Source organism: Cervus canadensis, chromosome 28, assembly GCF_019320065.1.
Source record: "Cervus canadensis isolate Bull #8, Minnesota chromosome 28, ASM1932006v1, whole genome shotgun sequence".
Classification (NCBI taxonomy): domain Eukaryota; kingdom Metazoa; phylum Chordata; class Mammalia; order Artiodactyla; family Cervidae; genus Cervus; species Cervus canadensis.
In genome coordinates this window covers 16,769,702-16,791,822 of record NC_057413.1, presented here as the reverse complement: position 1 = coordinate 16,791,822, position 22,121 = coordinate 16,769,702, and the positions used below count along the sequence as shown (strand labels likewise).

At 39.3% G+C, this 22,121-nt stretch overlaps 1 protein-coding gene and 1 non-coding gene across 2 annotated transcripts; one reads left to right on the top strand and one right to left on the bottom strand.

Moving 5' to 3' along the window:
- Positions 1-5,191: 5,191 nt before the first annotated feature.
- On the bottom strand, positions 5,192-15,726 carry LOC122429221 (placental prolactin-related protein 3-like). Its single transcript, XM_043449469.1, has 5 exons — positions 15,672-15,726; positions 10,241-10,422; positions 7,949-8,056; positions 6,012-6,191; positions 5,192-5,383 (listed from the first exon to the last, which is right to left on the bottom strand). The coding sequence occupies exons 1-5, from the start codon at positions 15,724-15,726 to the stop codon at positions 5,192-5,194; spliced, it is 717 nt and encodes a 238-aa protein (XP_043305404.1).
- On the top strand, positions 12,399-12,505 carry LOC122430174. Its single transcript, XR_006266254.1, has one exon. It is a non-coding gene; the product is annotated as a U6 spliceosomal RNA (small nuclear RNA).
- Positions 15,727-22,121: the final 6,395 nt, after the last annotated feature.

Sequence of the window (22,121 nt, the reverse complement as noted above, 5' to 3'; positions counted from 1 at the left end):
TATCCATGTTTGCATGAGATTGTACAGAGCCTCAGAGATGGAAACATTTTGAAGTCGGGTAGAAGACCAAGAGACCTGACTGGACAAGAGAAAAGTGAAATCTTGAATGCAAGAAAGGGTGTTTGCTCCCCTCAGTGTGGTCTAAGTTGTTTTTCTTTAAATCGCCTCCCTTTCTTCACATTCATTCCCTAAACCCCATCCTCTGCTTTACTATTTCTTTCCCCATAGTACAGGTCACCTGTTAACATACCATATAATGTACTTGGATTCATGTTTATGGCAGATTATCTGTCTTCCCCCAGCTGGAATATCTGTTCCATGAGGGTAAGTGTCTGCCTGCTTTGTTTATTGATGTAAAATAAGCACCTATAAGAGTTTTTGAGTCAAGGAAGAATTAAGTCAATGATCATTGGTTAAACGACCAATAGCAGAGTACTGAGCAGGCATATAGGTTTCAAAATTTTGTGGTTTCGATTAGCTATTGTAAATAAGCTGTTCTGCAGTTAATGTTACAAGCTTAAGACACGTTTCTGTTTCTTTTATCATCAAGAACAAAAACTACATATGAAGATAAAGTTTTAGACCCAACATGATAGCTAAAATGCACATTTGAAAAATATATATATACTAGTTGATTTGATTTCTTTATCCAAAATAGAATTATATTCCTTTTCAAAACTTTTCCTTACATAGGTGTGTGTCCATATATGTTTATATATATAAATACAATTCCATCTAGTCAAAGCTATGGTTTTTCCAGTAGTCAGGATGGATGTGAGAGCTGGACCATAAGCAAACTGAGCACCGAGGAATTGATGCTTTTGAACTGTGTGGTTGGAGGAGACTCTTGAGAGTCCACTGGACTGAAAGGAGATCAGCCCTGAATATTCACTGAAAGGACTGACCCCAAAGCTGAGGCTCCAATAATTTTTCCACCTGATGCAAAGAACTGACTCATTGGAAAAGACCCTGATGCTGGGAAAGATGAATGTCAGGAGGAGAAGGAGATGGCAGAGGATGAGATGATTGGATGGCATCACCAACACGATGGAAATGAGTTTGAGTAAGCTCCAGAAGAAGGCAGAGGACAGGGGAGCCTGATGTGCTATAGTTCACGGGGTATCAAAGAGTTGGATATCACTGAGTGACAGAAGTTAACTGAAGGTATGCATATGTGTTATGTATGTAACATAATAATTATATGATCATTATACATAGGTCACATTGACAAATAATGCTATTTTAGTTTCAGGTATCATTATATATAAATCATATTGACATATAATGTTATTTTGGTTTCAGGGATACAGTGTAAATATTTGATATATATTGCAAAATGATCACCACAATAAGTCTGGTGAACATCTGTCACTCGATATAGTTACAATTTTCTTCTTGCGATGAGAACTTCTAAGAACTCTTAGCAGTGTTCAAATAGGCAATGAGTATATTCCAGTTTTGACTTAGTTCAGTTGAATGAGACAAGTGGCTTTGAGTCTTAGAATCAAAGAATCAGGTTGAAACAGTTGAGTTGAATCAAACTTCTCAGTGCCAACTCATATAGAGCTTTCTTGAAAAATCCATCCCTGATTAGGCCCCATCACACATGGTATGGTGTGCAGGCATAGATCGGTGTTTAAGGCTTCTGCTCTCTTTTCCACTTGTCCATGCGATTCTTTCCCAACATCTTTCAGTGCTTCATTCATCTCGTGTCTTCACTATCCAAACAGGTTATAATTATGGCAGAACATGTCTAAGTAGCTACACTCACAGTTGCTGCCCACTGGGCAATTTGGAAAGAGGCTGGGAAGGAGTCCTTCCAGTATTAGAATTTTACTTTCAGGGGATTAGAAACCTTTTCAGTTTGAAGAGTCCATCCATACAAATATATTTCAGGAGTGAACACTGTGTAATTATTTATTTGATTAGTGACTAGCTGACCGTCTGCTGAGAGTAAGGCAATGAAGGGTTAGTAAACAAGGGAGGATTCAGGCAAAAGGAATGAGGAACTCTTGGAGAAAGGGGACACATGATTAAGGAGACCATTACCTCTATTTTGGTTAGGTTTTAGCTTTTGTTTAGGCTGGCTCTGTAAAGGTATGGGTTGTTTCCATTTTATTTCCATCCATCCTCTATTCTTTATAATGTATGTCTTATTTAAGTGTTGAAAGTGACTAGAGACTTACTGCTTGTTATCACTGGGTAGTGTGCTTTGCTTCTGGTATTCCAGAGGGTCTAGCAGAGGCTCCATAGAGCACTTATTTCTATCAATTGCTGCAGAACCTTAACATTTTTTGTTGATTTCTGGTACTAAGTTGATGAAATAACAGGAAAATAGAGCTCAGATGCTTTTAGATAAAACCTTAATTTATCTCCTCCCTTCTCTCTGACTTTTCACTGACTGACTCAACTAGTCCCATATTGTTGGATGCCTTTTTGGCTCTTATGTCTGCCTCATTCCTTGCATGTGGTCAAGGTCTATTTCATTTCCTGTATCTCTGACATCCTCTGTGTCTTTTCACTTGGCAGAGCTCTCCTTGATTTTTACTGGCCTAATATTGCCAGCTCTTTCTGCTCTCTTTCTTATTCTCTACGAGTCCCAACAGCCACAACTCCTCAATGCACATTGAAGTTTCTCTTTTCTAATTCTGGACATTTTGCTCTCTTGGACTAAATGTTCTTGGTTTCCTGTTGTTTTGTAGAATAAAGACACACTCTGCAAATTGGCATATATGATTCTCCCTCATGAAAATTGGCATATGTGATTCTCCCAAAGGAGGTTTTGATAGCTTGCTTTGGGGAAAAGTATTCTGTCATGTTCTGGAATGTTTGGTTCATCCCAGGTAGAGACAGGGGCAGGACTCAGGCAAGAATAACCCTAGATATGAGGGAAGATGTTGACTTTGCTGGACAGTGTTCCTGTATGTGCCTAAAAGAAGATAGTTTGGCTGGATTCTGCCCTGAAGACTTGCCAGGCTTTGTTAATCTCAAGAAATATGGCCTTTAGTAACAATAAAAGAATATTCCTAATATAAAAGACAATTTAAGAAAAAGAGAGGAGAGAAGAGAAAATGGAAATAAAAGGGAATATGAGATATTTGCTCTTACAATATTATAATATATATATATGTATGTATGTATTTGGGTCCTTAAAAATACATTTTTCTAACATCTTTTCATCTTTCACTACCTAAGTCCTGGACTCACTTTCCTTTTGCTGTTTTTCCTTCCTTCTGTCTTTATCTTCCTTCTCTCTAATTTATCCCCCTTTCCCATCTACCTTTTGATTTCCCATTTTCTGTTTACTAGGAATTATGGCTAAAGCCCTAAAGATGTTGCACAACCAGCGCAGCAACATCACTGACTTCTTAGGAGAGCCAGTCAAGAGATTGGCCCTCATCCCCGGTTGTCTGGAGGCTGTTGAACAAGCTGAGCAACCCTAATCCAGTCACACTGCTCCAGTCTCAGTAGAGACTCAGTCTATTGAGAGGATTTTTAATTCAGGGACCTACTAGGGCTTGTGTGGAAGGCCAAATAATTACTGACTAGGATAGTTACTCTAAAAGGAAGAGAGAATGGTATCTCACTTCTCAGATAAATGTGTTTTTAAATCCAGCGCTCTGATCGACTCAGTGTCTATGTGACCAGTTGGACAATTGTCCTCAGAGGACTCAGGCGGGTACAGAGGCACACGTGTATTTCTGTCATTCAGTTGTTCAGAGTGTTTATGATACATGGGTTTCCTGTGGGTCAGCTAGTAGGCAGCTGACGGTGGGCTATTTAATTTTCTCCAGATGGTGCTTGCAGAGTGAGGGAAACAGAGAGGCTATGGTGACTACTGGAGGTGGTGAGCCACGGGTAACAGAATAATTCCCTGGTTAAATAGGAAACTATGGCGTTGGGGATACCCAACTAGTGAAAGCTCGGGATAATCACAAGGATCCCCCACAAGAGAAACACTTGTCAGTCAGGGAGAATTTCAGATCAGTCCGTCTGGACCAAGAGAAGGCTACAAGAGCACCATGTAAGTCAGTGATGTCAGAACTTTACCATCTCGTTTCCATCTACCCTGTTCCAACATGGCCCAAGGAATGAAGATCCAGAGAAGGAGAGACAAGGAACCTTGCAGAAATGGACACATCAATGCTTCCTGGTAGGTCCCCTGGGCCTCAGCAGGGGACAGGGAAACAACGAATAGGCTGAATATGAGATGGAGTTGACACTTGACTGACCTGGCCTTGTGAAACCCAGAGTGACAGAATGTATGGAATGGTTGCAAGGTGATGCAGAAAATGAGGATGCAGTGGGGTGTGGGTGAAGACAGCCACTGGAGGAGGATGGAGCCAGTTCACCTTTGTATCTGCTATGGTCTCAACCTTTGTGTCCCCCAGAAATTTCATATGATGAAATCCTGATTCCCATCATTATGGTATCCATAGGTGGTGCCTTTCTGAGGTGACAGAATTATAAGGATGGAGCCTCCTCAATGAGATGAGTGCTTTTATATATAAGAGACACACAGAGGTCCCAAGCCCTTCTCCCCATTTGAGGATACAATAAGAAGTGTGTAGCCAGAAAGGACCCTGCATGACCACGCTGTGGAAATCCATTTCCATTGTTTATAAGTCTGTGATATTTTTTAGAAAAACCCAGAAGGTCTAAGACAGCATCCTAACAATCGTCACACAGTTCAGTAAACCTCATGCTATTTGTACAAAGGGGCGAAGCACTGATCCTGTCTGGTGTAACACTGTGACAGTGGGCTGACAGTTTGCAGCTGGCTTTCATAAGAATCCTGAGTATTCAGTCTTCTTGGTAGCATGACCAGAACCATGAACAGCTGTCTAATTCTTCGATTCTCATAACTTGACCCAGAGTAATTTTCTGTGATTCTTACGTAATCTCTTAATGGTCTTTGTAATGTCAGTTTCTGCTATATGTGACTAATTTTAATAGGAGCTTCATTCTCTCAATTGTAGGGGTGGATTTTCTTTTTATTTTGAATTCAATGAAAATAGAAATGTTAACAAATTTTCCTCTTAGTTTCCAAATCTCTACAGAGTCTGTGTTTATTTTTTTAAGAGGAGACCCATTTCACAGAGCATGCATGAAAAAGCTGTAAATTTCAAAGAAGCTTGCTATGGGATAGATCATTAGGACCATCTCCGAGCTGGATGCCATAGATGCGGATTTAGCACTGGTCGCTGATTCGGCACGCCAGGATCTTGCTGTACATGTCAACTTTACGTGAATCGCTGCGTAGGCACTTGAACAGGTTATAAAGTGCAGAATGACGTACATCTTCATCCCTGGACACCAGGAATCGGTATCCTGCCCAGTACATGCGATCCTCGGTCAACTTCTGCCTGATTGGTCGAATCATCTGAATACCCAAAAGATAATGATTTCTTACGTGTTTTATTAGTATTTCCTTTTATTTGTCCCTTGTAATTCTCAAATTATAATTTGGGGAACACATACAAATGTAAAACTCTCTAGATATGGAATATGGAGCCAGCCTATGAGAAAACAATTAGGAATCTAAAAAGTAGAAACATAACTCAAGTTTAGTTTTAACTTTCTCTTTTCTTCCTTCCCAATCTCATCCTTTGATTTGAGGAGAACAGAGAAAGAAGACAAGTGGAACTTCAAGCAGATGTCCTGGGATACTTTGAGGAAAATGCTGAGCTTGGAAATTCTGTTCTCTAGTTCTCTTACTCTTGAAAATATTTCAACCACCTGTACCCAGGAAGAGGCAAGCTTTTGGTGGAATCATGTGCAATGTAGGGAAGGCTGCACATGTCAAAAATTGCAGTGAAATTCTGATTTGCTTACAATGGAATCTATCACTTTAAACGACTAGTCTCCTGCTTTATGCAGTAGCAGTCTAGCATATAGAATTCATGAATCTTTTTCTTACAAAATGAGATATTTCAAAACTCCTTATGCATTACAGAGGTCAACTCTTTCATTCATGAACAAAGCAAGAAAGCCCTCTGCAGGATGCTCACCTGTCTGAAACGCCTCTCTAAGATTCTTCGAAGTCTGGATGATTTTTCAATATTCTCTAAGACACTTGATATGATAGTATCTGAGAGGTCTTTCTTAATCTGATGGTCAGTGCCTAGATCAAACATAGGAGTAGTCCAGACGTACTGTAACATGAGTATCCACTTAGTAAGGTCTTCATTCTAAGCAAACATAAGAAACAGTCTCATTGAAATAATCATAATTCAATGGTTTTGGTTACATGTGATCTTTGCTCAGAGCAGCTGAACTGAAAGACTTTTGGTTATTCCTATGTGTATGCAGAGATTTTTGAAGGTAGTAAAAGTTGCAAAACTATAAAAGGTAGGCTATTAGATCACACTTCACTGAATTATTAATAATCAGGGTTATTTTATGAATTAATTCTTCTGATGAGTTCTAACTTATAACATGAATTTTCTTTTTCCTCTGAAATTCTACCACCCACTCAGTGAGTTCTTTGATGTTTGTCTATTTGCATTATAGAAATTTAAGTATTTTATGACAAGTCAGTATGTGCCTGCAGTACCTGACCCAGGAAAGAGGCATTCTACCTGTGCCCACATCATTATCACCCAGTGATTCTTTCGTATTAATGAATCAGATAAGTCATTCGTATTGATTTTCGATTGGCAATTTGTTTTGTAATGTTACAACAAAGAGACAATCAAGAAGACATGCCATTCCTAAGCAGGCTTTCTTTCCTCATTTGATCCCAACACCAGCCCCCATGCTGGTATCAGAAGAGTCTGTCTTATTGACATGTGTCCAGGCAGAAAACGGCACAGCGTTGTCTTTGGTAACAGCATCCGTGGGATTCACAATGGAGGGTTTTCCCCCAGGTTCACTACTAGTATTAGAATTCAGCATGAAAATCCTGGGGGCTGAAGATCTCTAGTTAATAATCTTGATTTCTTTACAGCCAAGAACTCTTTTAGTGGTAAAGAACAGAGAACTGAGTAGGATGAAATATAGTAACGCACATAAAGTACTTAGTAAAATATATGACCATATAGTAACTCTCAATAAACTTTAAATTCAAGCTTATTGAAAAATCCCTCATCCTCCTCCTTTTTGAATGTTTCCTTTACTTGATCATCCTAATTATTAATGAGCTTAACATAGGAAAGAATGCTGATATCATTAAGAAAGTTGTAGAGAGAAAAGATAGAATTTTAAGGTGGGATGCATGTGAAAGCATTTTAAATAATGTTAGGATTAAGGATAATGCAGGAAATTAGAAAGGAGAGATTATAATGGTGAAAATATGGAGTTGTCATTAATCATTGAGGCTTGATATGTAAACTGTGTTTCCTTAGAACAGAGCCAATTGTTGTGGCCATGAGAAGCAAAGCAATGTTACATAGGCCTTTGTGGGGGAAACTTACAAATTAAAAATAAAAGGTGATGGAGGAGTCATTGAGAGTGACAAATGAAGGAGGTGTCAGAGAAGTAGAAGCAGAATCAGGAGAGCCTTGAGAGGCAGATGCACTGGCTCGAATGGTGCAGAATAGGACTCCCACGTAGGAGTCACTAGTAACAGCGAGTACTCAAAACTGGGGTGTGTTTCTTACATATTCATGAATTTTGCAATCTTATATTTTACACATGGAAGTTCCCATTCATTCCCTGTTTTTGTACAGAATAATAGCTGCAATCCTGTGTCTAATGCATTACTTGAACTAAACTTGTCTGCATGGACAATTTATAGATCTGTTGTTTATTTTGATACTACAAATCTTTAGTTATCCCTTGATTTGCTCATGTTTCATCAACTGCATAATATAATGCCTCTTCAACTGCTTACAATTCCTTCACCGTTTTCTTCATGTACAATTACCATTACCTCTAATAATCTGAAGCCTGTTAAGCTACACACTGTCTCACTTGATCTGGTGAAAAACCCAGGTGAAATACTCACATTCATCTCTTCGGCCATTTCTCTTTCTTGAGGAGCATGGAGGGAATTGGTGTGGCAGTCATTGATGGTATTGATACACTCCGATTTACTCTGGGGATACTTTTCTTCCTAAAGGGATCAGGCAATCAGTTAGGGTTGTTGGGTATTCAGTAGATGAGCCCATAACCAGAACATTAACATGTTTGATAGACGTGTAATTTTTTAATGGGGAGGCATCACAAAATTTGAAAGTCATTATTTTCTTACTTTTTCTATATATTGTCTCTATAAAAATGATTTTACATCTAACTTTCCTAAGTTCAAACTTTTCCCTTCTCTATTTTATCATTATCTTTTTCTTTTTTTTCTTTATTTTTTAGTATTTGAACCAAATATAGTACTTTTGTACCAATACTTGGTGCCTCCCAGGTGACGTTAGTGGTAAAGAACATTCCTGCCAATGCAGGAGATATAAGAATACTCAGGTTGGATCCCTGGTGAGGAGCATCCCTTGCACGAGGGTACAGCGGCACACTCCTGGACTCTCGCCTGGCAAATCTATAGACAGAGGAGCCTGTTGGGCTACAGTCAGTGGGGTTGCAAAGACTTGGACACAACTGATGTGACTTAGAATGCATGCATGCGCCTATATTTAACCATTTAATCTCAAGTTTACTGTGGGTTAGAGCCAATATATTCCCTTATTAGGAGTAATACAGTAATGACTGACCTCTCTGAACCAGCTCACCAAAATGACTAGTGTTCATCCCAGGTGCAGAATACAATATTGTTTATGGTGACAAAATGGTACATCAGAAAAACATGACATAAAGTTATAGGAAATACTAAGCAATGGACTGAGAATAATAAGAGTAGAAAAATCTAACTAACACTTTGATAGAGAAAAACTAATCTTTAACGGAAGTTATGAACATTTGAAGAGATTACTTGGAGGAGTTGGAAAAAAATGGACAGTCAAAAATGGAGGATGAAACAAAAACTAGTGAGTACACAGAATATGCAAATTTAATAGAAACCTTTAGCACCCCCTTTTATTAGCTGCCTGCTCTATTGTGTGCTCCTTGAATGACCTAAAAGAATTAACACAACTTTCAAATACCTTCATCAGAAAGAGAATAATTGTTTCCAATTGTAAACTCCCCTTCTATTGTGGCTCGAAACCTATTCACTGCAAATCTCAAAACAATAATTTGTAGCATTAAAAAAACTACCAGTATTTGTTTTTGATGACCAGCTTTATTTAACATGTTCCATCCACCCAGTTCACTGCAGAGCAGTTCTCATTTATTGGCTATTTACACTGAGCCTGGAGAAGAAAGCCCACAGAGACACTGAAGGACCAGAAAATCACCATGCTTCATTTTCCCAGTCCCACCTAAAAGTGCTTGATGTCAGGTAGTATTGTGGACTGAATGTGTGTTCTTTAAATTCATGTCTTAGACCCCTAACTGCCAAAGTACTGTGTTTTGAAAAGGGTTCTGACTTTTTGGCATGCCATGGTCTATAGCCCACCAGAATCCTCTGTCCATGGGATTTCTCAGGCAAGAATACTGTAGTGGCTTGCCATTCCCTCCTCCAGGGAATCTTCCAGACCCAGGAATAAAACCCAGGTCTCTCCCATTGCAGGCAGATTCTTTACCATCTGAGCCACCAGCAAAGCCCATTAAGGTTAAATGAGTTCTTAGGGTGCAACACTCATCCAATAGGTTTAGTGTCTCCATGAAGCGAAACACCAGAGAATTTTCCCTTCTGTCTCTGTGTCTGTGTGTCCTTTCCTCTGTCTCTCTTCCCCACCCCCCACCCTGTGTGAGGACGCACGGAGAAGCCATCCTGGGAAGAAAGAGTTCTCAGCAGAGCCTCACCTTGCTGGTGCCTGATCTGGGACTTCTAGCCCCCAGAGCTGGGAGGAAATAAATTTCTGGTGTTTATTCCCTGAGTCTGTTGTATTCTTTTATGGCATTCCTAGCTGACAAATACAACATCATTTATTTTGGAAATTTAAAAAAGAAAGTGAGTGAAAGGAAATTGAAAAAGTTATTGTACTTCTTAGGAATCTTTCAGATTTCTCAAAACTGGTCCTTTCTTCAATTTCCACATCTTATGAGCTGACGGCGTCTTTAACCTAGAGAGTGTGTTATTTGAAGTTTGGCTGATGCAGCCCTCTTGTTTAAAGGACAGTATGGCCCAGTCACTTATGTGAAGGTACCTTCTGGGAGCCTGGCGGGCTACAGTCCATGGGGTCGCAAGGTCGGACACAACTAAGCAAATAAACCACCACCACTGAGTACTTACAAACTCATTTAACATTATTGTGGTAAGGTTACGCATGTCATGGGACAGGCTGGAGACACGGCTAAACGTTTTTCTAAGGAACTTCAGGGGGACGCCAAACACGTCAGGACCGCAGGTTGGGCATAAATTGCCTTGGCACAGGAGCAGATTTGACAGAACCAGCAGCAGGACCAGGCAGGGCCCTGTTAAAATAAAAACATGAGCCATTCTGAGATGATCTAATCAACTGAGGTTATCAAATCCATCCTGTGGAGGGAAGCCTTCTCTTTCCATGTTCCTCTGAGCAGGAGTTGGTGCTGTAATAGCTGGGGTAGAGAAGAAAGAGCGCCTTCTGTGTGAATTTAGATGGATGATGACATTCGCACTGATAGATAGTTGGCGAAGTAGGATACTCCCTGCATTTTTGTATTGCTCCCAGAGGTACTTCTGTGGTCTGCAAACATTTGGAACTTAATTCTGAGCCAGAGTATTTGGGCTCTTCTTTTAAGACAGTTTAATGTTGGGACTCTGCAGACTCTGAGCAGCCAGGTCCTCTTGGAGTGTGTTATTTTTTCACTCTACATTGACTAATGCTTGAATTTTAGACACGGAAATGACAAGAAGTGTACAGTTGATCTGTGTGGTTTACCATCACGCTGAGGTAAGAGTAAACACATGACTAACTGATCGCTACTATTGAGTACAGAGAGAATACTATGAGAAAAAGGACACTGTACCTTGGATCTGCTAACTCACCTTCATAACCCCATGCATGTCTTTGATACTTTCCCAAAAGCTTTAAAACATCTTAAAATTTGTTTTTCACAGTAGCTCTGTGAGTTAGCCTTCATCTTCACTATGATCATCAAGTTATGTTAAGGAAGATGCAATGACTTGGAGAGGGCAAATAATTTTCCCAGGTCCCACTATTAGCAGATGGAGGTGACTGGGCACCAATGCAGTCATCTGTTCACTTCCTGATGTCACATCACACATGCCTGTGGGCTCTCGGTCTGCATGTGTGTACCCAGGACCATATCAGGAGCTGTGATGACTGTTTAACGTGAAAAATATTTTGTCTTTGACTGCAAAACAGCAGTGACCCTAGAACACTGGTTTTATCCACTTGGTCTGCTCTGTCTATAAAACACTCACAGTTAAAGTCTTTGACAATTATCAGTGTGGGGGCCTGGTTCTCCTGGTCAGCCTTGCTTCTAGGCAACTTGACAACGCTTCTACTTTTAAGCATCCTTAATCTTCTCACCACATTTGTTTCTTGGAGAAAATGGCAGGCAAATCTCCAAATGGTAACAAGAGTATTACCTGGTCAACAACTAAGACAACGTCATTGGCTCTGTGAACAAAGGGTTGACTTTGATGTTTTAGGGAGTAAATTCATCTGTCTGGTCAGGAGTATATCCTGACAACCCACGGGGCTTAGTTTTTGAACCATCTCCAAACATCACCGCTTGATAGGAGACTAGACCTTCATGTTTCCATTATGTATTTTAATATTTCACAAATTACTTCTGGCCCTACTCTTGGCCAACAGAAGCATAAAATCATAGGCTCTTGCAAGCTTGATTTTAATATTACTTTCCCTGTCCATCCTTTGTAAGTAAGTAGAATTTAAGACTGAAGTGAGGAAGAATAGAGTTTGGACAAGAAACTGATTAAACAGGAATTCTATCCTCCTGAATGAGATCTGAACATGATTCTTTTTCCAATTTACCAGAAGAGTGGTAATTTATTTAAATATAAGATATCAGCATTTACTAGGTTTTCTCTGCTCTTAGTTACTTTAAAGGGGCATGTCGAAGAATAAAATGGTTATTTAAAATTAGATGATGATAATCAAAGAAGTGTTTTGCAAAAAGAAGACATAAGTTGGAGAAATTTGGGACAATCTCTCTCATCAACTAAAGAGCTTATTGTGACAGGCAAGGAGAATAATGGCTTGTATAACATAGATGTATTTCTGTGTATATATCTGTGCATGTATACATGTGTTATGAATAAATATATGCTTAATTCCTACATGGAACTTTGGACCTTATAAAATTCAATTTTATAAGTGGCAGTAAATATAACAGAATACCCTAATTCTTAATGTAATTGATCATTTGTTGGCAGATGACTAACTATATGATTTTTTTTTCTGTTAAATTGTTATTTGTGTGTTTGCTTTGGTAGCATATATATTAAAAAATTGGAATAATACTGAGAAGATTAGCATGGCCCCAGCCCAAGGATAACACACAAATTTATGAAGCCTTCCATATTTTTCTCTAACAGTTTCGAGGGCTGCGATGGGAAGGACGGTGGGAAGAAGGTTCAAGAACGATTGGACATAGGTAAAAATATGGCGATTTATGTTGATGTTTGGCCAAAAGCAGTACAGTATTGTAAAGCAATTAGCTTTCAATTAAACATCAATAAATCTAATATTAAAACTGTTACTTGGGATCATATAACAGATTCAGATGTCCATTCTATGACTAAAGTGGATCTGACTGGAAAATGATGGTGTCAATTATCATTGGTTCGTGATTCATTAACTTTATAGCTGAATGAGAAAAGTAAACTAACCAACAATACTGTCAGTGATTCAGTGTCATAGCAAGCTATAAGCCTTGTCTGCATTCGCTTTTAGGCGGTATAGTGCCCAAACTTTGAAACTGAGGCTGTTCCAGAACTGAACACTCATGAGTTCTGCCCAGGGTTTCTGTTCCTGATGCTGGAGGCTTCTGTTCACTGGTCCACTAGGTCTGAAACGTTCTCTCCTGAGCATTCTCTGGTTGTATCATGTGCACAAGTCTTACTATTTTGGTTGTCTAATTTGATCCTCTTATTCTTTTGATCAGACTACCAAGTCTCTTTACGATTTACTTTTCAGACCCTTTTGTGCTTTGATTTTTCTGATGCTCATTAGTGTGTTTGCTTCCATGTCTACCTCTCTGAGTAGTTCTCAGTATCTACATATACCCTTCCCTATGTGCTTACTGTCTGGATTTTGGCGTTCCACATCACCATATTTTATGAACTTCATTTTCTTTCTCGTGCAGTTTCTGGTGTACAGTTTAAGCTGGTTGGCTCCCATCTGGCTTTTTCGTGTTGTCTCCAAAAAATTAGAGAACTCTGCTTTCTTTCTAGGCAATACTGCCCCTTCATTTGATACCATTGCTAATTTTCTGTGATTTCACCTCCTTCCTCATAAACTGTGTCTTTCTCAATCTACTGTAACTTGAGTGCTATGTGTCTCTATGTTGGTGTTACTGTTTTATTTTATATTGTTAATTTTAATTGGAGACTAATTACTTTATAATATTGTATTGGTTTTCCCATACATTGAGGGGAATCCGTCGTGGGTGTACATGTGTTCCCGATCCTGAACCGTCTTCCCACCTCTCTCCCCATCCCATCCTTCTGGATCATCCCAGTGCACCAGCCCCAAGCACCCTGGATCATGCATCAAACCTGGACTGGTGATTCATGTCACATGTGATAATATACATGGTTCAATGCCATTCTCCCAAGTCATCCCACCCTCGCCCTCTCCCACAGAGTCCAAAAGACTTCTATACATCTTTGTGTCTTTTGCTGTCTTGCATACAGGGTTATCATTACCATATTTCTAAAGTCCATACATATATGTTGGTGTGCTGTATTGGTGTTTTTCTTTCTGGCTTATTTCACTGTGTATAATAAGCTCCAGTTTCATCCACCTCATTAGAACAGATTCAAATCTATTCTTTTTAATTGCTGAGTAATATCCATTGTGTATATGTACAATAGCTTTCTCATCCATTCATCTGCTGATGGGCATCTAGGTTTCACTTATCAACGTCTTAGGCAAGGGGAGTCACTCAGTCATGCCCGACTCTTTGCGACCCCATGGACAGTAGCCTGCACAAGCTCCTCCATCCATGGGATTTTCTAGGCAAGAATACTGGAGTGGGTTGCTGTTTCCTTCTCCAGATCAATGTCCTAAAGGTTTTCCATAAAAACTTGCAACACTTTGCTTAAGTTTATTCCGAAGTGTTTTATCTTTTTGTGATGTAATAGTAAATTGGCTTCTTTTCTTTCTTCAACTTTCTCATAGTTCATTGTTAATATATATAGGTACACAACAGAATTTCATATATTGGAATATAGTAAACATAATGTATGCTACATCTTTAAAGAATAGACATTTTCCCACAAATAAGACATATAGATGGTCAAGAGGTATATGAAAAGATGCTCAGCATCACTAATATCAAAGGGAATGCAGATATAAAGCAAAAGAGATATCACTTCGTGCCTGTTTGAATGGCTAGTACCAAAAATGTAAGAAATGACAAATCTTGATGAGGATGTGGAGAAAAAGGAGTGCTCATGCTCTGTTGGTAGGGAGGTATACCAGTGCAAATCCCACAGAAAAATACTGTGGAGGTTCCTCAAGAAATTTAAAAGAGAACTGTTATATGATCCATTATCCCCCTTCTGGATATATAGTCAAAGGAAATTAGATCATTTTCTCAAAGAGAGATCTGTATTCCCACGTTCATTGCAGCATTATTCACAATAGCCTTGGTATAGGAACAACCTTAGTATCTTTCAACAGGTGAATGCATTAAAACAATGTGATGTAACATATATAGGTAAATATTATTTAGCCATTAGAAAAAGAAAGAAATCCTTCCAATTATTGCAACATGGATGAAACTGGAGGGCATTACACTATGTAAACTAAGTCAGACAAAGAAAAATACAATATGTTCTCAATTATAAGGAATCTCAAAAAAAAATAATCTCTGAGAGACTGGACATCATCGACTGGCATACCGACTCAATGGACATGAGTTTGAGTAAGCTCTGGGTGTCGGAGATATACAGGAAAGCCTGGTGTGCTGCAATCCATGGGGTCACAAAGACTCAGACACGACTGAATGACTCAACTGAAGAGAGTGGAACTTACCTGTGTTCTCCTCAAAAAGCAAAAGTTAAACATGTGTGGTGATGGCAATGTTACTTAATAGAAAGGGAAACTCATTTCTAATACATGCACAAATGGGGGTGGACAGGATGATGGAGGGTTAGGTGGAAATGGGTACACCTCTCTCCACCGATGCATCAAGAACGTCTGAAGACACAGCAGTTCTCACAGAAGACCAGGTGAATACTGGCAGGACTCCATGACTACAGAGAAGGAATGTCTGGATCCACACAGAACTCGGTAGGAGAAAGGAAAGAAGGGAAAAGGAGGAAGGGGAAAGAAGGAGTGAGCAGGTGGGACCAGCCTGCACCTGGGGCTGAGGGAGCTGAAGCGCAGGGGAGAGATCCCCGCCTCCATGACTGTCCTCTGGAATAGGGGAGTCATTTGAAGCTGTTGGGGAGCAAACTAACTAATCAGTGACCGTCTGAATGGAGTGAGAACCACATAGACAAGCCATGCTGCTGTCTTTCATACCTCGGACAGGGTTGTAAGTCCACTGGTGTCCACAGAAGCTGGGAGCTGGAGCCATGGGGATTGCAGAATGACCCCAGGGTGAGAAGTCCTGTTGACCGTGGGGAGTCAGCCGGATGGGATGGGATGGAGGAAATCTGCTGCATTGAATGCTGCTTAAGGAAACCCACGAGGCCATAAAAGTAGGGCTCAACTGCCTGTGGAGTAGAGCTATCTCTTTCTCCATGAGGGTACCTGTAGGTGGAGCAATAGAGAGACTTCAGTGAGGGTGGTCCTTGAGTGCTTGATGCACTAAGCAATGAAGAGTTTTGAATGTCTATATACTACCCTACCCTGTTCTCTGTCTAAATTGTGCATATTAACATCGTAATATTTTTATGAACTTAAATTTCTTCTGGTAGAGTTTCTGGTTTACAAATTAAGCTAATTCCTCACATCTGACTCATTCTTGGTGTTTCAAGAAACTTTGAGAACCTTCCTTCCTCTCAAGGCAATACTGCCCTTTACTACCATTGCTGACTTCCCATACTTTCACTTCTTCCTACTATATTCTATGTCTTTCTCTATTCACTGTAACTTTAGCACTATGTGTCCCTATGTTAGTATTAATATTTATAATAAATTATTAACCCAATGCAGTAGACAATCAAAAGGACTCCAGTTTCAACACTAGCAATAAATTACCCCCAAATTATAATCCACTAATGCTCCCATTTGAAACTGATTTTCTATCTATATATTAGTGAGGTCTCTGAACTCATTTTCCTTACTAGGTAGCTCAATTTTAAAATGAAATTTAGAAAAAAATGGAAGGGTAAACTCTAGAAATTACCTTCCTTTTGATATACCTCATTAGTTAGTGTGTAAATATTAGATTTGCTTTTTTTTTTCCCCTGTGAGTCTGTTCTTAGTACATATTATAGCTCACTGTGTGGTGATTTCTGTTGACTGAAGAACGTACATGTGAACTGTAATTGTCAAACAAGTGAGTGGAGATGAAGAAAGTAATGTCAGGAAGGCACAGGCTTTTGTTGCTCTAGCAGGAAAACCTTGCAGTGTCTCTCATCTACAGTCTAATCTTCAGATTTATTGAAATTCTTACTTTTCTTATGCTCCATTAAAAATTTGAATTATTTGGGGTTTTTTGCCCTTTACTAGTATGTCTCATGTATTTTTGGATATTAAACCCTTATGAAATATATGATTTGGAAATATCTTCTTTCAATCTGTAAATTGCCATTTGATTTTGTTGATGTTCCTTTCTTTGGAGTTTGATGTGGTCCCACTTGTTTGCTTTGCAGTTGTTGCCTTTGCTTTTAGTGTGAGACCCAAAAATTCATTGCAAAGACCAATGGCAAGAAGATTACCTCAATGATTTCTTCTAGCTGTTTAATCACTTAAAGTCTTATGTTCAACTTTTTAATCCATTTTTAGTTGACTTTTGTGTATGCTAAAAGACAGGGGCACTGTTTCACTTTTTCATAGCACTATCTAGTTTTTCCAGTGCCGTTTTTGAAAACCTTCTCCTTTTCCCACTGGATATTCTTGGCTCCTTTTTCATAAGCTAACTGACAATATATGGGTGTGCAGTCCTTTCTGGCTTTTTTGATCTGCTCTGTTGATCTATGTGTCTGTTTCCATGCCAGTCAATAAATATGAAACATGTTTCCTTTTGTGTCTTTTAAACATTTCTTTCATGAATGTCTTGAATATTTTCATACATAGATCTTTCAACACCTTGCTTAAATTTATTTCTGAGTACTTTATTTTTTTGATGCAATTATAAATGGAATTATTTGTATTTCTGTAAGTTTTTTGGTGTATGGAAAGGTACCTAAGTTTTATGTATTCAAATGCAATAAACAAAATGCATGCTATTTTTTACAGAATAGACAATTTTCCCCAAAAAAAGACACACGGAATCCCAAGAAGTATATGACAACATCATATATGCTCAACATCATATCAGGGAAGTGCAAATCAAAAGTATAACACATACCACCTCACTCCTGTTCAAATGGCTTTTATCAAAAAGTAGAAATAAGTGTGATTGAAGATGTGTACTAAATGGAAGTCTTAATGGATTCTTGGTAGGAATGGATATTGGTACAACTCCCGTGGAATACCTTCGGGAAGTTTCTCATGAAATTTCACACTTTTGGATATATATTCATTCCTGAACATATATTCAAAGGAAATGAAGTAATTATCTCAAAGAGAAATCTATACTCCCATATTCACTGCATCAATATTGACAGTAGCCTGTTGCTGCTGCTGCTGCTAAGTCGCTTCAGTCATGTCCGACTCTGTGTGACCCCATAGACGGCAACCCACCTGGCTCCCCCGTCCCTGGGATTGTCCAGGCAAGAACACTAGAGTAGGTTGCCATTTCCTTCTCTGATGCATGAAAGTGAGAAGTACAAGTGAAATTGTGTCCGACTTTTAGAGATCCCATGGACTGCAGCCTACCAGGCTCCTCCATTCATGGGATTTTCCAGGCAAGAATACTGGAGTGGTTGCCATTTCCTTCTCCACCACAGTAGCCTAGAAACAACCTATTGTAAAAAAAAAAAAAAAAAAAATCTAAGTATCTGTCAGCATGTGAAGAGATTAAAGCAATGTAGTGTGTTATATAGCCATTAAAAAAGAAAGTATAGCCATTAAAAAAGAAAGAATATCTTCCATTTGTGGCAGCATGGATGAAATTGGAGGGCCTTATGCTAAGTGAAATAAATTAGAGAAAGACAGATACTGTATGATCTATTTGTAAGAAATCTAAAAAAAAAAAAAAAGTGGAACTCAGAAATGGCATAGGAAAGTGATTGCCAGGGCTTGGAGAGTAGAGGAAGTAGGAACGGGTTTGTAAAAGGATATACATTTTAACATATGAAAATTATAAGGTCTGAGGATCTAATGTGTAGCATGATGACTATAACTGATAAAATTGTGTTGTATAATTGGAGATGTCTAAGAGAATGGTACTTACCTGTGTTCTCTTCAAAAAATAAAAGGTAAACATGTCAGATGATAACTATGTTCCTTAAGTTAGTAGAAAGGGAAACTCTTTTCTAATACATATGTAAATGAGGGTCAGCACTATGGCAGAGGTGTAGGGGAAAATGGCATTTGGAGTGGCTTGCCATTTCCTCTTCCAGAGAAGCTTCCTGAACCAGGGATTGAACCATCTCCTGTGTCTCCTACATTGCAGGCAGATTCTTTAGCTGCTGAGCCATCAGGGAAGTCCTAACAACTCTACCGTATGACCTAGAAATTCTACTATTGGGCATATACCCATGAGAAAACCATAATTCAAACACACACATGTGCCGGGAGCCAACTCACGAGATCCCACCCATGACATGGTCATGAGGAGAAAACCTGACAGGCAAGGCTGTTCAGGTTTTCAGGGATTCCAAAAAGCTGCCCCCGGCGCTCACCATAAAGATGATATCTGCCTTTCTGATGCTTGCTTCAATAGACTACTCCCTAATTTCTGTGACACAGGCAGATGGCCTTCCCCGATCTCTTTCCAAATAAGAATCAATTTAGAACTTTACTCAATAAATTTCCTGGGTGGTGGTATCTTATGAGATTATCCAAGATAAAGGAGTGTTTCAATTTAAACTCCTTTGCTGGCATTCTAGTTTGATTAGCAAATGCATCTATGCCCTTGGTACTAATAAGCATGACTGCTTACAATACCCTAATCATAAAACAGCATAAAGAACCTGATCATATAAAGGCCCTAATAGACATAGAACCCTTCGGGGAGTGAGGAAGCCCTATTAGAAAACACAAGAAAAATTATTCTAAAAGTGGCTATTGGGTTAACATTTGCTTGCTGTGTTTTTGCTCTTAATGTGCTAAGGTTGTGTTATGGAAACCATTGTTAATATACTTAAAGGTCTAGAAAAATAAGAGCTTAGCCCTAGTGTGGTAACAATGAGATGGTTGTTAATTGTCAGCCAGGAGTGTTAGGCAGAGGCTACCTCATTGAAGCCACAGAGTCTGTATGGGATAATCCTCTTAGATAAATTCAACTGACAACTTCTGCAGAAGAATTGACCTTTGTGTTAACAAGGTTATACTTCTACTATGTTGTGACATGCTGTACTGTTGCCCTAAGAGACTGAAACTTTTCTGTTAAGATCACCACAAAAGCGAAAAATAGGTTTACATTCACCTGACTTGCATAAAATGTCAATAGGCCCGAAGGCCAGAAGATAACGTACAAGACCCTCATAGACAAAGAAGTATCCAGAAAACACCCTGGTTTTTGAAGGACAAGCTGATGTAATGTTAAACTATCTTCCCCTTAGAAATGTACTAACTTAGGGTATAAGCGCTATGGTAAAAAAAATAAAGCATTGCCAGACTCTGTTGCACACGCCCAGTCTGGTCTGTCTCTCTTTCTCTCTCTCTTTCTCTCTCTTTCTTTCTCTCTCTCCCTCGCCGACGCCATTCATCCTGAGGGAACCCCTGGTTCTTGTCGGGGCTGGAGCCCGGCACAAGTGTACCCCAAAATTCATTGCAACAGTGTTTACAATAGCCAGGACATGGAAGCAATCTAGATGTGCACTGAGAGAGGAATGGATAAAGAAGTTGTGGTACATCTATACAAGGGAATTTTAACTAACCCTAAAAAGAAGCGAATTTGGGTCTCTTGAGCTGAGGTGGATGAACCTACAGCCTGTTATGTAGAATGAAGTAAGTCACAAAGAGAAAACCAAATATTGTGTGTTAATGTATATATGGAATCCAGAAAAATGGCACTGGTTAACCTATTTCAGGGCAGGAAGAGAGACACAGACAGAGAACATGTTTGTGGACACAACATGGGAGGAGAGGGCAAGTTGAGTTGAGAATGTCGCATTGAAACACAGTACATTACGATCTGTAAAATGTTAACAGACAGCTGGTGGAAAGATGCTGTATGACACAGGAAGCTCACCCCGTGCTGTGTGACCGCCTAGAGAAGCCGGACGGGGTGTGAGTGGGGGACTCAAGAGGGAGGGGGTATATGCACACTTATGGCTGACTCACATCATTGTACAACACATTTTAAAGAAATTATACTCCAATTAAAAAATAAATTAAAAAAATAAGATATATCTTTATCAAATTCTCATTTTATATACTTTAAGTATTTGACAGTTTTATGCCAATTCTACTTCAAACAATACTCGGCTTGCTAGTCACTATTCATGACATTTGATTTATATATGTTGTTGTCTACATAGGAAAAAGATAAACTTTGCAGTATCTACAGAGAAAGGCAAAATGGAGACTTTTTTGATGCTTAAATATCACTTAATCAAAAGGATTAATAATTAAGTACTTATCAGTGGTCGAATAGCCCCTCTGACTCGCACTCAAAAAAATAAAACTGCTAAAAAAAATAGCCCCTCAGCAACACAACCAAAAAAAAAAAAAAGGCTAAAAAAAGAATTGTTGCTGTTTTTCAACTTAGTGGCTTTAAGTATGAACCTTGGAGTCCTCTAGGCCTTATACATACTCCCAGTCCACCACTCACTAGCCCTGAATCTTTAGGCAAGCCTTATTTTACTTCTCTCCATAATGCCATTCAAACAAGTGTCTACCTCAAGGAGTTGCATTAGAATTAATGAAGATAATGCAAAAAAAAAAACAAAAAAAACCCATTTCTGAGAAAGATCAGAAGAAGATAAATACTTGACTGATGTTTGTAACTTCACATTTTCTTATTGTGAAGCTACAACAAGGTAGCCTTCTCAAGCAAAACCACACATCCACAGGACTGTGTAGTGAAGGGCTCAGCCTCATCCAAAGGGAAGTCTGGACTTTGCCCTTGTTTCCTGGGAGCTCCTCTCTAAACCCTTAGGCTGTTTCCTCTGAGAAAGGGTGATTAAAGGTGTCAAAGGTTAACACTGAGAAAAGTGCCTTTGTTTTTGTGAGGGTCTTGGGCCAGCCTGACAGGAATGTCAACAGTGTGACTTAGAGTAAAAAGTTTGAGTCACAAGAATGATGTGATTCAGGATGGGGGTTTTGGTCACGCAGTATCAGCTACACCTCTAGAGAGGTTTGAGCCTGAGATCAGCTGTACGGACCCTCAGTCATTCCTTGGCGATGGAGCCCCAGTAAAAACTCTGGACACGGAGCCTGGAGTGAGCTCCCATGTCTGCAAGTGCACAATGCCGGCACACCAGTGCTGGGAACACAGAGCTGCCCATGACACCCTGGGAAGAAGAAACCAAAGTTCCATGTTTCACTTTTCCTTTGACTCTGCCCTATATGCCTTTTCCTGGGCAGTTTTTTATCTGTATCTTTTAAAAAGCTGCAATCCCCTGGATGTATATCAAGAGAAAATCATACTTTGTAAAGATACAGGCACCTCAGTGTTCCTTGCTTCATCAGGGCTTCCCTGGTGGCTCAGATGGTAAAAATTCTGCCTGCAGGGCGGGAGACCTGGATTCA

What these genes read in the sequence shown, in the direction of transcription:
- LOC122429221 (XM_043449469.1), bottom strand. Translation starts at nt 15,726, where the DNA reads ATGGCTCCAGCTCCCAGCTTCTGTGGACACCAGTGGACTTACAACCCT. An exon ending in GACTTACAACCCTGTCCGAG is followed by an intron (nt 10,423 to 15,671) that starts GTATGAAAGACA and finishes TTATTTTAACAG; the next exon opens with GGCCCTGCCTGGTCCTGCTG. An exon ending in AAATGGCCGAAGAGATGAAT is followed by an intron (nt 6,192 to 7,948) that starts GTGAGTATTTCA and finishes ATGTTTGCTTAG; the next exon opens with AATGAAGACCTTACTAAGTG.